The sequence below is a fragment of the Dryobates pubescens genome, chromosome 2 (genome assembly GCF_014839835.1).
Source record: "Dryobates pubescens isolate bDryPub1 chromosome 2, bDryPub1.pri, whole genome shotgun sequence".
Lineage (NCBI taxonomy): Eukaryota > Metazoa > Chordata > Aves > Piciformes > Picidae > Dryobates > Dryobates pubescens.
In genome coordinates, this window is record NC_071613.1 from 38,052,461 (window position 1) to 38,071,165 (window position 18,705).

General features: G+C 44.3%; 1 protein-coding gene across 1 annotated transcript in view; it reads right to left on the minus strand.

Moving 5' to 3' along the window:
• LOC104309725 (unconventional myosin-X-like) overlaps positions 1 to 18,705 on the minus strand; it is a 90,749-nt gene that overhangs the window by 22,627 nt on the left and 49,417 nt on the right. Inside the window, exons 20-25 of the mRNA XM_054175253.1 lie at positions 18,316 to 18,440; positions 17,434 to 17,548; positions 11,589 to 11,695; positions 7,154 to 7,459; positions 2,900 to 2,942; positions 87 to 863 (exon numbers count right to left, since the gene is read on the minus strand). Of these exons, the coding sequence (XP_054031228.1) occupies positions 87 to 863; positions 2,900 to 2,942; positions 7,154 to 7,459; positions 11,589 to 11,695; positions 17,434 to 17,548; positions 18,316 to 18,440 (1,473 nt within the window). The remainder of the gene's footprint in view (positions 1 to 86; positions 864 to 2,899; positions 2,943 to 7,153; positions 7,460 to 11,588; positions 11,696 to 17,433; positions 17,549 to 18,315; positions 18,441 to 18,705) is intronic.

The following is an 18,705-nucleotide window of genomic DNA, read 5'->3' on the forward strand; positions in this document are numbered from 1 at the left end:
GCACGTTCTTAAGAAGAACTCGAGGGTGTTATCAATATCAACAGAGTCACACTAACATCTGGAAAGGTGAGGGGAGGGATTCTTACCGAGTCCAGGCTACCACGGTTGGAGTCCAGGCTGGTACCATGGGAGTGTCTCAGACCTTCCTCACCATCGAGAGGCTCAGCTGAGGCATTCCCTGCATCTCCACTACCATCAAACTCCTCATGGTCATAGTCAGACTCCACATCTTGAGGTGAAGTGTAAACTGGCTCTCCCGCTTCTCTGCTGTTAGTCCTCTGTTTATCTGAGACAGCGCTGTAAATAGTTTCTGCTGGGTCAGAGAGGGCTTTCTGCTCCTTGGGACTACTGGTTCTTTCCACAGGTTGTCCTGGAGCAGGGATAACCTCTCCCACCTCCGTCTGGAGAAGTGGAAGTCTTGTGTCTGCAACTTCCTCTGAGTTTCTTGTGCTGTGCTGACTCAAGACCAAACTGGAAGTTGGCCGTCCTTCGTCATCAGCATGAAAACCCTCATCCACTTCTTCTTCAGCCAGTGGTGCCACCAGGCTACAGTCAATATTGAGTGTTCCCTCGCTTGAAAGTGAGCGCTCTAGGTTCTGCACGCTTTCATCCAAATTGCCAAAATCCAGCAGTTCCAAGAACTCCTGGGCAACCCTTGATGCCTCCTTTTCCAGTCTCTGGATCTCTTCTTCTCGCTGCCGATTGATTTCATTCCTGGTGTTTTCACATATAATAGACATGTGATCCTCTTTCTGTTGCTGCAACTTCTCAATCTCCTTCTCCAATCTTAAAATCTCCTCCATCTGACGTCTCTCCTCTTCTTGCAGGGGAGTATCTACCTCCTCAGTCTTTACTGCTTCCACCTTAAAGAATTTGTAATAGTGTTAAAGCAGTTCCTTCAGTATACATGTGTTCCTTGCCTGGACCTTTCATTCTTCCTATCGCCTGTGCTGGCCTTGTACTTCCCATCTGCATAAAGATGACTTTAAGCATCCTGCAATCATCTACTGTGTAGAACTACTGGATCTTCAGGTACCTCCTTTTTTCCAGCAGCCTACCTCCTTTCTGAATCATACAAGGAAGCTCACTGGGATCAGTGACTTTTTGGAAGAGCCTCTCTTTATGCTACCTGTGTTACAGCCCTTTGTACACTACGATTCAGATAAAAGCATTCTGAAAGTCCATCCTCTTTTTCTTTTGTAACCACCTCAAAAACAGGCACACGTATAGAGAAAGCGAATACATGCAAATATGTGTATGCACAGAGAAAGCAAATATATACAAATATGTGTATGCACATGGCCTGCTTAAGAGCTGAAGATTTCCCAGAAATTCATTAGAATTTCATGAGGTTTCATTGTTTCCTGAGTTGGAGGGTCTGACCATCAGAATTTAGGTCTGGAAGGGCTATTTGCCATGAAGTGGGATTATATCCACCACAATCACACCAAAACTCCACCCAGAATTTCTTGGCATTCTTTAGCATCGCTGGATGAACAGTGGCTAGCTGCTGAAGACTCTGTGCTCCTCTATTCTCTATACTCAAGTAACAGAAATTTCTAGCAGGTACACAATAACAGAATACAGAAGATACTGGTAACTTTCCCTGATAAAGCCATTTTCCCCTCCATGGGGGATGATGAAAACATACACAAGAAAAAGCAAAAATAAATTCCAAAAGGATTTAATGGATTTCCTATAGGAGTGTGACAATGCAGCCAATCAGATGGCCCATTTAAGCTAATCCCTCGCTTTGTTTACAGTTACCCTGCTGCTTCTTCTCTACTTGACTCTTACTTGTGGACAAATGCTGGCCTGAAAAGGGGAAAAAATGGTTCGGGAAAAGGAACAAGAAAGACACACTGCTGCTTTCACACACCCCAGGGGCAGCTCTTTGATGTATCAAGTCCCAACAATTAGATCAGTTACAAAGGGTTTATTATTTTAGCCGTGGTATCAGCCCATTGCACTCTTATTTTAGCTGTTACAGGTGACAATCCAGCCAAACAGACAGTATCAGTGTAGCACATCACAAGGAGTGCAGTAAGCTCAGCAGTAGAGACAAAAAAGGATGCTGTATGTTCAATACCAAAACGTTCAAGCAGGAACTGTGAAAGCCAATCCATGAGCCTTGGAAAAAAATCCTACCTTGCCAAAACCAAGCATCTGCAGGTTTTGAGTGAACAAAGCCTGAATAATCTTTCAGGTGGTGTCACCACCACAACAGTATTAGCTCCAGGCCAAGCACAAACCATGAAGGACCCTTCACAAATACTCAAAGGAAGACATATGGAAATGATGGAATTAAAAGTAACCAGTGTCTTTACAAAGGAAGAATTGTCTGAAGGGGGGCTAGAAGAAGAAGGGATGGGAACCAGACAGTTTCCCTTATCTATGTATATAAACAACGAAGCAGCAGCTGCAAAAGACCTTTATCTTAAATTCAAGGTAAATCAGTGGGAGCCTGTCAGAGGATGACAAGACACTGAACATAGCCTAAACTTCTGAACTTTTTGACCAGAGCGCAGGCTTAATAGACTTCTAGATACTAACTTCTCCGCCCAAAGTCATGAGGAACCTAATAAAAATGAACATACAATGTATGTAGTAGGGGGCATTGAATGTAAAAGGGGACATGTAGTAGGTGTTTCGGGAAAGACTGTAAATCCTGAGTACCTGAGCCTATAGGGAAAAGGAGAAGGAAATTTGCAGTCGGGAAATTAGGATAAAAGGGGAGCTGCGACTCCCAGCAATTTGAGAGGCACCACCAGGAACTGTCCTGCGGACTCTCCCTTTATCCGAATAAAGCCTTACTAAACTCTTGTCTCTGTTGTGAACAGGAACTTCTAAGTAGAGAGAGAGAATTTTTCCTTAAAGAAAGAAGAATGGTCAAACTTACCTGAGCCACTTGGTGTAGCGCATTCAGTTGCTCCCTTTCTCTGCTGAAAAACAAGACACGATAGTGAGTTCTCCTACATGAGGCTTTCAGAATTACATGGATGTATCAACCTTTCACGGATAAGGTTAAAATAAGGTACCTGTTGTAAGACTGACTTAAAAGCTTTTGTAATTTAGTAAAAATCCAATTCTCTGTGGTTGGCATGACCTTTGTGGATACAACAGATTTTCCCCACGCACTTAACTTTCAGATCAATCAGGAAATTGGATTAGTTGGAACACACTATGAAGGACATTGAAAACAGTGACAGAATGACAGATCAGTTAGACTCATCATAATTGTAAACAGAATCTTCTGAAGTACTATACATCTGTGGACATTAAATGAGGTTGCACATGCACAATTGACAGATATCAGGAAATTGTGCCTGCTCTTTCAATAGAGGACAGAATTACTGCAGTACCAGCGTAGAATTTTTGTTTTGTTTTTATTGTACTGAAGTACTCCAAATTCATCACATTTTTGTACTTTGTTAAATGACTAAGATGAAGATTTGCTGTTCTGAAGACTTGGGTGCTCCAGTTTGCAGAACTCCTCGGTGGCATTCAAAACCTAGTTTATTAGTAAAGGCTGGAAGAGTCAAGAGTCTGTTAGTAAATGTGAGTAGAGGAGAAATAAAAAGAATATATATCCCACAGTGCTGCATCTCTACCCAGCTCAAAAAGGTTGTACTCCTTGGCAAAGCAGTCACTACAGCCAGTTCTTCCACAGCAAGCATGCTACAAGCAACAGGAGACAGAAAATGCCAGGGTTACGCACAGAGAGGATGGATAGGATGTGGCTGGGTAGAAGAGTCAGCCTGTAGCAACCACTGTGCAGCTAAATTCAGACTGCCAGTGGTAACTCTCAAATCTGTAATTCAACTCCATCTATAATTCAACTCCAAGCAGAACAGGAGGGCAACAATATTTATTTCCCAGGCTCTGCAGCTTTCCCCAGCCCAATTCTAAATTGCAGCCCCAAGTCACAAAGTCCTTACAGCTCTCACTGCTGCACTTTCGCTCTCAGAAAACAATAAAAAAAATCCAGGAAATGTTTATAAATGTAAGCTGACTTAGGCCAGCTCCAGATGGTTCCATCTCTGCTGAAAGATCTCTAACAGTAGTCATGAGTTAAACAACTGCTTTAAATGATAAGAGGGTTCAAGAATCAGAGCCATTTAAAAAAAAAAGAAAAAAAAGAAAAGAGACAACAAAACAAGAAACCGAAAGAGAAATAATCACCTACTCATTCCTGCAAACGCTCCTCACATTTTTAGACCTCTGATACTTCTTGCTACTTGCTGGAACGCATCCAGAGAAGGGCAACAAAGCTGGGGAGGGGTTTGTAACACAAGCCCTATGAGGAGAGGCTGAGGGAGCTGGGGTTGCTTAGCCTGGAGAGGAGGAGGCTCAGGGGAGACCTTATTGCTCTCTACAGCTACCTGAAGGGAGGTTGTAGACAGGTGGGGGCTGGTCTCTTCTCCCAGGCAACCAGCACCAGAGCGAGAGGACACATAATTTTGGCATGTTAAAATAAACAGTCTGGGAAATATAGGATAACTTTCCATAGAGACATATTCCTAACTGTAGATCTGCATAACCAAATGCACAGAGGGAGAAGGAGGAATGCCTGCTTCAACAGCAGGAAGAGGCTGAGTTGAGTATTAGTCACTGTCATGCTGTGTGAGAAGAGAAAGCAAATGCTGTCTATAAACAGCACTGTTTCTGTACGATGTGGGGGTGATTCTACTGTTCCGCTTTGCACTGGTAAGGCTTCAGCTGGAGAACTGTCCCTGATTTTGGATATCACATTTCAGGAAGAGTGTAGATCAGCTGGAGACAGAATAGAATAGAATGGAATAGAATAGAATAGACCAGACCTGGTTGGAAGAGACCTTCAAGATCATCGAGTTCAACCTATCATCCAGTACCACCTAATCAACTAAACCATGGCACCAAGCACCCTATCAAGTCTCCTCCTAAATACCTCCAACGCTGGCAACTCCACCACCTCCCCGGGCAGCCCATTCCAATGGGCAATCACTCTCTCTATGAAGAATTTCTTCCTAACATCCAGTCTAAACCTCCCCTAGTACAGCTTGAGACTGTGTCCTCTTGTTCTGGTGCTGGTTGCCTGGGAGAAGAGACCAGCCCCCACCTGTCTACAACCTCCCTTCAGGTAGTTGTAGAGAGCAAAGGTACTAGTTGTTGTAGAGAGCAAAGGTACTAACACTGATTGTTCTTCAGAAGTCTATGCTGGCTTTTGGCTCCTTTATTAAGCATTTACTACTGTCTCATAACTTGTTTCAAAATCACCCTGAAATTGAGGTTAGGTGGGTTGGTTCACATTTCCCTCATTCTTCCTTTTCCCATTTTACAAGGGTGTCGTCATGTTTGGAATTTTCCAGTTTTATGGAAACTCCACCACTATTCACAAAGGAGGACAAAGAGAACAGCTACTGATTTAAACCAGTTCTCGAAGTACCCAAACATGAATTTCACCAAGTCCAGACGATTTCTTTATAATCTGATTTAGCTGAGTATTCTCTAACCTTTTGTTTCCCTGGCTTTGTGGGAAGACAAAAGTAGCATGAAATACCTCAGCTTTCTCAACATTACATTTTTTTTCCTGTTGAACAGTAGACCAAACTCCTCTACGTCCCTCTTTTACTAGCAGTGTGTGCACAATAACTGCATGATGACTTTTAGTTTGTTATAGCTCAGGTTGCATCTTGGTCTTTCTAATTTTGTCTCTACCTGTGTGTTGGGTTTCTTTGCTTCTTCTCAGTACATTAGCCAATTTGCAATGTCTGTGGACTTCCCCATCACTTTTGAGGTCAAATGGAAGTTCAGCATTTAGCCACACTGGTTTCCTTGTACCTTCTTGGCTACTCACCGTGAATGAAGCCACTTGATATCAAGAAGAAAATGAAAGCAAAATGAGCACCTGATTCCTAGAAACACCGGCACTCCTTTACAACGATGCTGGGTTCAATTTATCTTTCATGGGTTGGGAACTAAAGGGCATGGGCAGAAACACACCAGAATGAATACGCTAAACAGGTCCTTTTATCTAAAACTAGGTAGGGATGAGCTCTACTGAATACAATGAGGACTTCAGACCTGAGAGAGGGTCTGTTAGCATTTGATATCTGCCAACTAGTTATTGACATTCTGAACTTGAACAGCTTTGTGTTGCTGATGAGGGTGCTGTTGAAAATAGACACATTGACAAAATGGAGCTTTCAGTGTTGTTCAACTAATTCCCTGGCCAAACTGGTGTCACTGACTCCATGCCTTGTTCCAGTAGATACATCACCCTACTGTCTCCAGTGAAATCACAGGCAATCTCTTTTCCTTGTGACACGCTTCTAACTTCAGAGTTTTATGATGCTTGTCACACATCATAGTCTGCCAAGATCCAACTTTGGGACAAGTATGTAACAAAAGCCTGTAAGAAACTTTACCAACTTAAAATGTCAATGGATTATTTGTTAAAGCTTGTAACAATTTCATAGTTGAAGCTTTACACTTCTAAAAATGAAAGATTAACAAAAGAGACACCGAGTTTGGACAGGATGTAGGTAACCAGAGCGAACAGTAAATGACACTTGAGGTGCAGAATTCTCAGCTGGTGTATTGTCACTGCTCACAGATTGCCTCCCTTTGTCACATTAGCTTTTTTTTCCCCCCCCTCTCTTAATCTTGATGCATCCCTACTCCTGATGAGAGATACACAGCAGCAGGAGTGGGGAGACCAAGCGTATTCTCATGAGCGTAAGAACGGCAGTGGGAGCACAGGCGCGCTCCCCATCTTATTTTCTGACCCTGCTTATTGGGCATACCAAGCTCCATGGTACCTTCTTACACTGCTAATCTTTCCAGAGTTTGGAAGACTGCATAAAACTTCCTTTACCATTTTCCATTGCAAAGGCAACAAGAAAATTACGCATCTCTGCTCAGCCAGTGAAACTGCTTCCTTTCATGTATATTTGAAAGCAGAAAAGCACTAAGCAGAGGTAAAAATACAGCAGAAATGGCTTTCCTAAAGGAAGCAGGACACTCCTTTTCCACACTGCTTTTCTATTCTAAGCTGCCCCCAGCCTACGCTGATCTCCACCCTAGGACTGGGACACTGTCTCATGCAGTTCTGTTCCAGTGTTATCATCATGCCACTGCCCCACACCCACGTTTACACCTCAGCATCTTGTACCTTTCCTTCACCTCTTCCTCTTCCTGTTTCCTCCTATGCTCCTCCTCTTCTTGCCATTGTCTTTCCTCTTCCTCTCTTCTGATCTGTTCTTCCTCTTCTTGCTTCCTTCTCTCCTCCACTTCCTGCTTCTGCCTGAGTTCCTGCTGCAGCAGGTGCTGGTAGAGACTGCGAGCCAGGTGCCCACGCCAGTGCTTCTGCAGGGTGATCGCGGAGGCCTTCAGCCGCAGCAGGCTCTTCTTCCAGAAGTATGCACGGTAGTTCTTTTGGATTATAACAACACTGGCTAGCACCTTTTGATACTTCTTCCTAAAACCAGAAACAAGACACTTACTGCACCATGAAGTAACATGCTTTGCATTTCTTGTGCCCTTGTATATTGAGCAATCTTACCGCATCCACAGGAAAATGCATTTGGAAAAATACTACTCAGAAATGACACAATTCCTGCTCCTCTACTGCCAATGCTCTCCTCACTGTTCTCACTCCCATACCTACCCTTAGGTTGTTTCCATGGGCACCTGCTTTAGTGAAGATTCTCAAGGATGAAGGACGGATACTTGGCACATGTAAAGAGAAGGTCCACTGGCTCAGAGTCTCCTTGTGTTGTACATAAACACATTCACTGTGCAATTAGCAACATCACTCAGTGTGGATTTATTGTAACAAAAACATACAAATGGCCTTACCATATGAGAACAAGTGGCTAAAAGCAAATTACTCTGGGAAAAGGGCAAAAATAGACCTGGTCATATTAATCTCATATTGTTTAGGAGGAAACACAGTGATGCTACAATATTGATTGCTGGAATATAACACTATAATAGGATCCCACAAACATATACTTCTATTGCACAACGTTTTGCTTAATCAATAATGACATCAGATTCAACTCTGCAGTATTTTAAAAACAAAAAGCACAGTGCAGCCCCAGAAGAAGAGAATCACCATTCAGGATTTCTGTATAGTTAAGCTCTAGGAAGGTCAGTTCTTGCCTCTGTATTAGAGATCGTTTTTATCAAGATCTGAAAAGAAAAGTCACTGGTAGACGTTTGTACATGATACAAAACCAGGGCAAACAACAGAAGAGTTACTATTACGCACCCGATATGGGACTACGCTAGGAAGCAGCGCCCCAAGCAAGCGTTTCAGGGCCACAAAGATCATAGGTGGAGGCAAACTTCCATCACAACGTTACAGGGAAAAGTGCTACTGGGATTCTTATACTTGCAAGCAGAAATACTGTGCAGAAGGGGACTGCATTGCCACCTTTATCCTGTGCTCAGTGTTACCACCTCTATTTCAAGAATGATGTTAGACACTCAAGTGACTTCTGAGGAAGCAGAATTGGAAGCAGAAAGTCTGGCTTATAAAAGAGAGTACTTGCTCCGTAATCTTAAGAACAGGAAGATTATGGAAAAGTCTGTCAAAGTATCCACATTTTTTGGCTGGCATTTCCATTTATCCAACAGGCAGCAGAAGACTTAATTGACCTGTAGTCTCCACAGGCTGGAAATTAGCAGGCATTTAAAAAATTGAATATATTTAGATACCATACTATCTTGCTGCAGGGAAATGGTAATTTGTGCTATTGAAATCAAAACCTTCTTTACTCCAAACCAGAAACTGTAAAGGCAAATTCTATGGGGCTGTTACACAGGATCTTCAGCCAGAAAAATCCTGAGGTCTTACAGTCCTAGAAAGCACACTGGGAACAGGACAGCATTCTCACATATCCTTTCCACAGATGTTCTGCAACCCCTTGAGGAAAAGACACACCTCAAAATCCCCTTCCTGGCAACCAAACTCCCCTCAAACGGCACCAGGGACCCATACTGACGGTTGCCACCTCCCTGTACATCAGATACATCAGCCTAGTCAAGAAAATCAGGAGAGGGATGCTAACAGCAGTAGTGTGCAGAGGTCATGCTCTCTTCCAGAAGTAATAAGTCAAAGGGAGGAAGCACAGAAAAAAGAAGAGGAAAGGGAGTAGGTGATAAGAACCGGGAGGCTGTAGATTAATTGCTCCTGGCCTGCAGTCCCCTCACCCCTACTCCTTCTGTCCTCCCTGTTCCCTGCACATGGGGTGTGAACAGCTGCACACACACTCTCTGCCAAAGCAGATATAAGTGCATCAAAAAGGGCACTCTGACTTTTACAAAATGCATCTGCCAGAAACTCTCTCAAGTGCAACATGTGCCAAGTCCTGCCCAGCTACAGGCTGGCTCTGCCTACTGAACTGCTAGGCTGAAGTGCCCCCTCATTCCTCACGACTGCAGCCAAGCTTGCAGACGCCCTTCAGCTGGAATTACTGCACATGAGCTGCGAATTTCATTCCCCTGGTTCAGCCTTCCACTTACCTTCTTGCACTGGCCAAAGAAATTCAACCTGCACCCTGTGCTAAGGAGCTGGGAGACATCCTGCCCACAGATCAGAAAAGAAGATGGAGTGGCTACACGGTTCCAATGCAGCATTTAGAATTTAGTTAATTATTCTGTCAATGAGCTGTCACTAGCAGTTATGCCTCCCAGGACTAAAGAACACAGGGCTATGGGGTAATTTCCTACTATCATCTTCCTCTGAGCAGTAAGGTCTCACAGAATCCAGGGATACAGCCAAATTTGTACGCAGATTCTGCAAGCCTTGGAACAGTTATGTGTATTTTAGCTGGTGAAGCTGTTACCTGCAGCTCAGAGTTCCACAGATTAGCTACAAAAAAATGGGGTCATTTGAATGAGCTTGCTTTTCTTGTCTCGCATTGTAGTGAACAGAGATACTAGGCTGCAAGTAATGAAAGCAAAAAAAAAGTTCTTACCCCTATGACTGGTTCTCCAGGCTCACAGAGCAAGTTCATTGAGGGGGAGAAACTAGTAAAATCTTTCCTGTGTCATATGTACCCTTCTTTGCCAACCTACTTTGCATGAGACCAAATGAATTTAAATACACTTATCCTTGCAAAACTAACAGAAATAATATCAAGCTCAACACAGTGCACACTAATTCTCCTGACCTCTGTCCAACTCTCCAAGAGACCATTGCTACTTGCCCAGATGAACTGTACTGGACTCTCACCAATATAGGTGCAGTGCAACTAGAAACTCTTCACAGGGAAGTTTTCCAGTTTGCCTTCCTAGCTCTTTCCTCACTCTCTGCTCTCCTCCTCTGCACAGTCCAGTTATCTCCAGCTGCTTGTGAGGATTTCCACTCTGGCTGTGTAAGTATAGCTTGTTCTTAAAGATGAGACTCAGAAAAGCAACATGTGGGATGAGGAATTAGGCTCCGTGGAGACTACAAGACCACAGGATTTCCAGCCAAGAGAACATTACTGCAACATTGTCTCCATCACAGGCTTGCAGGGCAGCAGCCACCTCCCCAGGAACTCAGAAATGCAGTGCTCAGTTTGCTTTCAGTGGTCTTCTCCAGAAAAATTAATCTTCCTGTGCTAACCCCTACTCCTCTCTCCAAATGCTAGACACAAGTAAAATAGACCAGAGGCCCTGACACAGAGAACTTGCAATCTCATGTACAAGCAATACTTACCTTTCTAGAGGGAAATAAATAAATTAGTAAGAAGCCCCTGACACAAAACCGTGTATTTTGCTGATATTCCATGTTGTCAAGGGAGGGCACAACCCTTGCACACACCTCCCAATGCAAAATGAGCTACCTGGTGTAACTGGAGCTCTAAGAGGACTGCCTGCTGGAAGGGCTCTGCTGGCCAGGGACTTCACTTCCTCACACTCCTGACTGACAGGTGTCTGGAGCAGAGACCAGCCAGGAAAGAGCATCTTACTGGGATTAAGTGTGCATGCCACAGCCATTAAGGAGTCAGCTGTTACACTGACTGAGAGGGGCAGAGGAGGGGCAGTTTGTCTGCAGTTGGTTCTCCCAGCCCTCCTCTGGTCAGGTGCAAAAGGGAGCGGCAAGAAGAGAGTACTGGTGCAAAGCTGGCCAAAACCCAATTCTGAAGAGTTAATTAAAAGGAGAGGGCGATCACGAGGCAAACAGGCAGGGCGAGGAAAGAGGGTGAGCAAAGGCAGAGCTGCAAGTGAAGGAGAAGCGGTTTATAGGGGGAGCAGAAAAGAGTTGACAAGCGTAAGGAGGGGACCCAAAGCGTAGGTGGGGCCCAGCCAGGAAAGCCCTGAAGGCAAGGAAAAGGTGTCATCGGAGGCAAGCAATGAGTACAGAAGTCCCTCCCTGCAGAAGCCAGCTAAGTAGTGTGGAGGGAAGGTGCAAGTGCGCACAGAATCAAAGGAGGGGTGGCAGAAGTACAGAAAGGTTTCAACAGGATTGATGGTGGCAGGGAGGGCAGATACTCTCCCTTAGAATACAGGAAGGGAAGAAGGGAGGGATACGAGTGGACTAGAGAGCAGAGCAGGGGGTCGGGGCCACCCAGGCAGGCAAGCACAGGGATGGTAGGGCAGCCCCCAGCACTGACCTTGCCATGTAGCCCAAGACGTGGGCTCGGATGACTATAGCTGCTTTCCTCAACTCCTCTTCCCGATCCTTCTCCAGCTTCTGCTCAAGAGCTTCCTTCAGGAAAACCTGACGCCACGGGGAGGAGTTTCAATAAACACAAAGAGAGGAAAGAAGTCAGTCCCCGGGAGAGCCGGGAGATTTCATCCCCGGTGACCAGCACTCGCCAAGCACGATCCGTGTCCGGCGCCCGCGGCAGCCGCTGCCCGGCGCCCGCCCCGGCGCCCGCCGTGCTCGGGGCACCAGCAAAAAGTTCTGCAACAACAGGAGCCAATCTCTGCACCCAACCCCCGCCTCCCTCACTCTGTGGTCAAGACTTAAAAGAGAGAGAGAGGGAGGGAGCGAGCAGAGGAAGGAGGGAGAGAGGAGGGAAGAGGAGGAGAGCCTGTGCTAGCGCCTGTGATTAACTCTTTACCGGCTGACAGATTTCCCTACACAGCCCAGTACCTGCAGCTGGCACCGACAACTGCTTGGGTGATCAAACACTTTGCACAGAAATTCCCTTGCATTTCGAGGAAAGGAAGAAACATTTAGTTTTTAAGATTCCAGCAATCCTAATAATGTAAGAGAATTGGAAAGCTAAAAGCCCTGTCGAGGTACGAAGCTAAACCTACCTTCAGTCTACCACCAACCTCCAGAAAGGCTGAGGTGGGAATGCTTCTGTGCTGAAGAGGTTCAGCAGTGCAGCACGTGTTAAGAGAGAGATCTCCAAATAAAGGAGGTCTCCAGATATTACTGGTTGCATTTCAGTGTCCAGTATTTTAATTCTTAAGCATCTTCCATCACCTGTATTTCAAACCTCTGCTCAATACTAAATGCGTGCATGAGGGATGGCAGTGCTGTCTTAGAGACAAAAGGACTGAGATACAAGCAAGATAAGGGCACTTTTACAGGAAATGTGCTGACATATCTGAGCTGGCTGGCACTATGTTAGCACAGGGTGCTGAAATAAATGCCTTGCTTTTTGAGAGGGAATGCAGTCCACATGGAACTCCATGGCACTGTGAATACGCTGAAGTAGTATCCAGCCTAGAATAAATTGGCTAAGGTATGTCCACACAAGCTGCAGTCATGGCAGCAACTGCCATATGGCCATGTCCATGTGACCTGCTGCCTGATACTGGCCAAATCGCTGCTGGGGCCAGAGGCAGAACAGGCTACACAAGGAAAGTGCTGCTCTGCTTGTCAAAGCGCTGCCTTGAACATGGGCTGAGCTGACAATCTGCAGAACTGCATTAATCAGTAAGAACTCTTTACAAATTTATTGGATCCATGTGGTTATGCTGAGAGGCCAGAGGGATGTTCAGAGATTTGAACAGTCATTTAGGCCAGTGTTCTGCAAAATTCTCCCTCTCTGCACTTAACCTCCCCTTATGTCTCTCTGTTCCTTCCCTTCCATCACTGCCTTTGGTGTCATCACTTATTTACATGGGTTTTTTTCTCCCACAGTGACCACTGTGTATTGAAACCTCTCCCTGAATTAGGACACGTAGCCAGTGGCTTCCCTGGACTCAAATTTATCCCGAGGAGCCATAGCCATTAAGATGGCCTTAAGAAATGAACTATTATGTAATGACAAAGTAACCATGTGTAGCCTTGTAAGAGGGTTCATTACCAAGGTACTGCCAACTATGAAGCTGGCATGCTTCCCTGCAAGTTGTACATCCACTCAACAATCTTTTAAAGACTCTTTGAGGCAGGGATTGCTCTTTCCACTACATTCCAGAACCAAGCAACAGTCACCCATTTCAAGAATGTAACCAGCAAAACACTGTCTCGGTCCATTACCTTACAATCAAATAGCAAAAATACTCAGTCCATCAGTATTTCCCTAGCAAGCACTCACTTTGCTTTGCCAGTAAAGTGAGTGCAACAAAAATGAAGTTTGGGACATGCAGAGTTCAGCAAGACCCAACTCTAATCCTACAGAGCTTTCTACATATGCTTGAGAGTGAAGGGTTCACCTTAAATAACATACAATATCTAGTTACATTGGTATTTTGAGGGTTTGTTTAGACTCCCATAGATGATGAGGAAGAGTAAATTGCATTCAAATCCACAAAGATGTTTGATACCTTGCAGAAATAGTTTGGAAGGTGGCCTTTTCTTTGTTATCATTTACAGTCACTCTCTGAAAACACGATCACTTTCATCAGAGGAAGGAATGACTGAACAAAACATAGAAGGTTACTTCTATCATATCTGCTCATATTAGAACCTGACCAAGTTCTATACCACAGTGCAGCGTGACTGTTGCTCACACAACCTCAATGCCTGCACGCACCATCAGTACAACAGTGAACATGCTAAGGTTACGTGCAGATCAGCAGACACAAATGTAACGGCATGTGCACCCATGTGTACGTAAGTGGGATCATATGATTCTTGGGGACAACACTGGGAAAGCAGGAAGTGGGTCACTGTGACCTGGATGTCAAACAGTCTACAGAAACCTCCTCCTTCAAAGGGGCCCTGAAAACCAGCAAGTTGAGATGTGGAAATGAATGCTTTCTAACAGCAAGGATTAAACAGTGTGTAAAACAGCCACAGGAAATCTGCATTGTAGGTATGGGAAAGTGTACCAGAAGGTCCAGGTGCACTGAGGAAAAGGGCACAGAAACTGCTGCTCCATCCCAGCACATCTCTAAGGAAGACTTTTAAGGGCATCTTAGCACAAGGTCTTCCATCATCACACTGCTTGTTTGCATCCAAGCCCTCATCTCTGCCATGCCACCGGATAAAACCTGCCTTATATACATTAATACCTTTTATAAACATTAATTTGACAATTGCCAGCACAGCAGCTGCTCTATTCTTAATGAAAAACACAAAGATCATCCTGCCCTTCCTCCTCCATTTCCTTTCCCAAGCTACACAATCCCCTACACTAATTCACAGAGTCTTTTCCTTCCTCCTCCAAACAATTGCTAGGGATATAATTATCCTTCTATTCATTTTGCAGGAACTATTCCCCCTTCAATAAGCCTTTCTCTTCATTCACCCCACATACTTCTTCCTAGGTTACATCTTCATTGGCCTGTCACACCTTTTTTAGTAGCTACTCCTGACTCCATAGGCCAAGGCTAGTTCTGGGAATCACTGCCTGGGTACCCAGAGCTGCACCTGTAGCACAAAAGCTGCAGCAAGGGCACACAGGGAACTTCCCTCCCAGGACAATGACCTACACTTTGTGCCTCTTAGCTGGTAGCTTTACTTCACTCTGGCCTGAAAGCTTCTGGAAAAATTAGGCCAAGTGTTCTAGGCCTGTGTTACCCAGCACTGCTAAAACATGGAAACGGACAAAGCACCCTGACCAAAAACCAAAACAACAGCTGGATACGTGCAGCAGGGAAGGGACTACCAGGAACCTCACTGCTCTGCATGGCCTCACCTTGGCATCTGCTTCCCTAAGGGCAGACTTTCGGAGGCACCGTCACAAAGCAGAGTTGCAAGAGGGGTCTCCAAGGAAGCAATGAGATGGGTTTTGCCACCATCTGAGCATGGGAAAGAATGTCAAGCAACTCAACTAAAGAATAAAATGGCATGACAATGGTGACAGCACCTTGGAGCAGGCAGGGGCTGGCCAGTCATTCAGCATGGCAGAAAGGGTGAAAAAGGCCAAGGCAGCCTTGGAGTGATACATTCTTTAGAGTAAATAGAACTGCTCCCCTCAACCATGACAGACATCCCTAACCCAAACCATATCAAATATAAAATAACTTCTACAACCAAACAAGATGGCTTAGCTGCTTCCTTTCAGTTTTCCTTTTCATAGGAAGGTAATAGATACAAAGACTGACATTCTTAATAATTCATTTCTTTCTACAATATTCAGACTTGACAGCAACCAGTGTCTGAGCAGACAGAGTTCTGTTTGCCAACATGCTGCATACAGCTCTTCAGCCAAGTTCTAGTTTAGAGGACACAATTGTTCAAAAGAAATAGAGTACATCCAGTGTTTTGGCAAAATACAAACACATTTGTTTGCCACAAGTTACTACCTACACTGTTTTTCCAAAATAATTTGTTTGCACAGGTCAAGGGGTGAAAAAAGACAGATGGACTCAGTCCTTCACGATGTGCAACTCAGACTGAGAAGGGATTCCATTTCTGCCTGGGGCTCAAAGCAGCCTGGATTTCCTGCTTGTTGTCAGTCTGTTGTAGTCCCTGGACTCTGATTATATACCTTACAACCTTTTATATTCTAAATGGTATGTGCATGTGAGTTTGGTCCTCGTATGTATTTTCTTGCTGCCCTTCTTGTAGCTCAGCAATCTTCCATCTCTTGTCATGATGGGAAGAAACTTCAAATTCCATGTTTACCAGCTCTAACCACCCTTTTCTAAAGCTTCCCAGGCACAAGCAGCTTTGCAACACACATATACTCCACACAGGCTTTAAGACTAAAATGTTGTGAGACTGGCAGCCACCCAAGTAGTGTGGATTATCTAGGGACAAGAATGACTGAAATGCTTCCTGACTTGAAGGGATCAGTGAAGAGACACCAGATTCCCAAATCAAAGATGGGGAATACTTTAATCACAGAGCAGAAATACAGCTAAGTCATAAATCCTTTTTTTCTTGAACATCAGCAGAAGCATGTGAATGAAGGCCTTAGAAACTTCAGGTTAGTACACCTCCTTCCCAGAGCAATGGCCAGTGGTTTCATTGGTTGTCATAGAGTTCATAGTCCAGACTACCAAAGTGGGATACCAGCACTCAACTAAGAAAAGGAAGGAAGGATCTCACTCTCCAAGAAACATTCTAAGTCTATCCACTCATTATGAAATTATTCCTCTAAACAACAAATACCATTATCTGATCTCTTGGGCAAATTAAATGTGAATTTCACTAGAAACACTTCCAGGCCCATTGTGACTCTGGAAATATTCTGAACTACTTTTTGGAAGGCATAAGGGCAAAAAATGCAAGAAAAGTTGCTTTGATGGAGCACCATATGTTCTGGAGATGGACTGCATACCCACTACTTAGAAATGCTGTCTGCCTTGGATATTCTTTGAAGAATTCACTGGAGTATGTGGAAAGTTATAATAAAGATAAAAAAGTCCCACTCTTGACTTCTATAGCAATATACCTCACAATGTGTGCAGCTGTCTCAAAGCTTGAACAAAATCCTCTTGAAACACTCAGCTCCCTCCCCATTAAATGAAAGATAATAGTACTTTTCCAGGTGGGTATTTGGAGAACACTGCCCCTGCACAAACTTCCAGACTACATCAGGTAAGAGAGACATCATAAACATTCACCAAAATCTGAATGATGCAAATGAGAAGAAGCATTTGGATACCTTTTACTAGAAAATGTATGTTAGCATCTGGGCTAACTGCACAAACCATCGTCTGAGCTTCCACAGCAGAAAGCTGTCACGTACCTGGTGATCTAGCTACCTATTCACAGTTTAGATCTATACCAAGCAGCAGCTCACTGCCTCCTGCAATAATTTCAGTTAGCCAAGCAGAGCAAAATACCTGGCACAAGAGGCAAGAGTTAACTGCACACACAGCAATTGCACAGAATAAGACCCATGCTGCTGCTTCTTAAGTTGGATCAGACACAACAAAATCAGCTTGGCTTGGTCAGAGAGGAATTTAGGGAAAATCAGAAAGCCTTCTACATCTCTAGGTACATAATATGGGAAGTATTTAAGATGCTACAAGTCAGTGGCATACTCCAATGTATTTAAAGGGTCATCACTAGCCTTTTTTACTGGTTTGAATCTCATCAGATGCAATTGAATCCCTAGCAGACGGGAAAAAAACATGCCCTGCCCCACAGTGATGAAGTACCTTGGTTTTACCCAACTGCCATTCTTTCTTGCTGCTGTCATAGGTCTGAAGAAAGCCTGCACACAGAGCTTTGCTGTTGTCTGAGAGACTTGGTCCCTTCACAAGCATCTTGTACCTAAGAACCAAACAAAATGACATGAGAGGTGTATGATGGTAACCCACCCCCTCCCACCCTAATCTTTTAACTCTAATTATCTTCCTCCCATTAGTCTCTCTCCCTCGGGGACCTCCCTTCTTCGTGTTTGCCTTCCAATTTGGAAATTTCCATCCACCAACCTTTATCTGTTTCTACCACATTGGCAATTATTGTTGCAATCCCAGTAATAAGATACAAACTCCACAGCATTTTGCAGTAAAGAACAACTGTCTTTCTGAAACATGTGCTTTCATCAGACAGAAGTTATTTTGTTCAGTATAGGGGTGGAATGTAATGTTCCAAGAGACAAAGGAACCAATGTTCAATGGTCCCTCCTAGCTTTAAACTTCAAGAAATCCTTTTGATGCAGCTAATTAAAAGAAATACTCTTTCCAATATTAATCAACTATATTGTCCATTAAAATTTGTTTCAGCCTGCCAGATTAAAGCCTTTAACCATGATGTCTTCTTATTACACATTATGACCAGCTGAGTTTCACAGCCATCATACAAGCGAATCTGTGGCAAGGCTAGAAGAAAATGGCTGTTCTTCCATTCTGGCTTGCACCCAAAGGCAAATCTCCACAAGGGCTTCCAAATCAGCCTCTGATACAGTCAATAAGGCCATGTTTAGAAAAACATTCCACAGATGATCCATATCAGTCACTGCAGTTACTGAGGGAACAAACATACAGAATCCTATACCTCGGGGCTGTTACAGCATGTGGTACAATGATAGCAATTACCTGCTGAGGAAGTCCTGGAAAAGGCGCCGGATGGGGAAACTTGCTCTCCGAACTTTCACTGTCTCCAGCATCCCTGAGTATCGGAGCTGATTTAGCACCACATCTGGATTGAAGAGGTTCGGTGCCTACATGGTGATCCAGGTTCAAAAACAAATAAAAGGAGAGACGGAGCAGGTGTTCATTTGGTGTTACTTTGCTGACTCAACAGTGACTGCTTCTCTGAACACAGACAGTCACAGCCTCTACATCCATTTCTCTGTAGAAAGTCAGCTGTGCATATTTGGGCATGGCAGGTGAAAAGGGAGAAGTTTGGATCAAAAGGAAAGCAACCTCACAGCAATGAATGGCGCAGAAAATGGTGCAGATGAGAGGGGGTTGGGCAGATCTTAG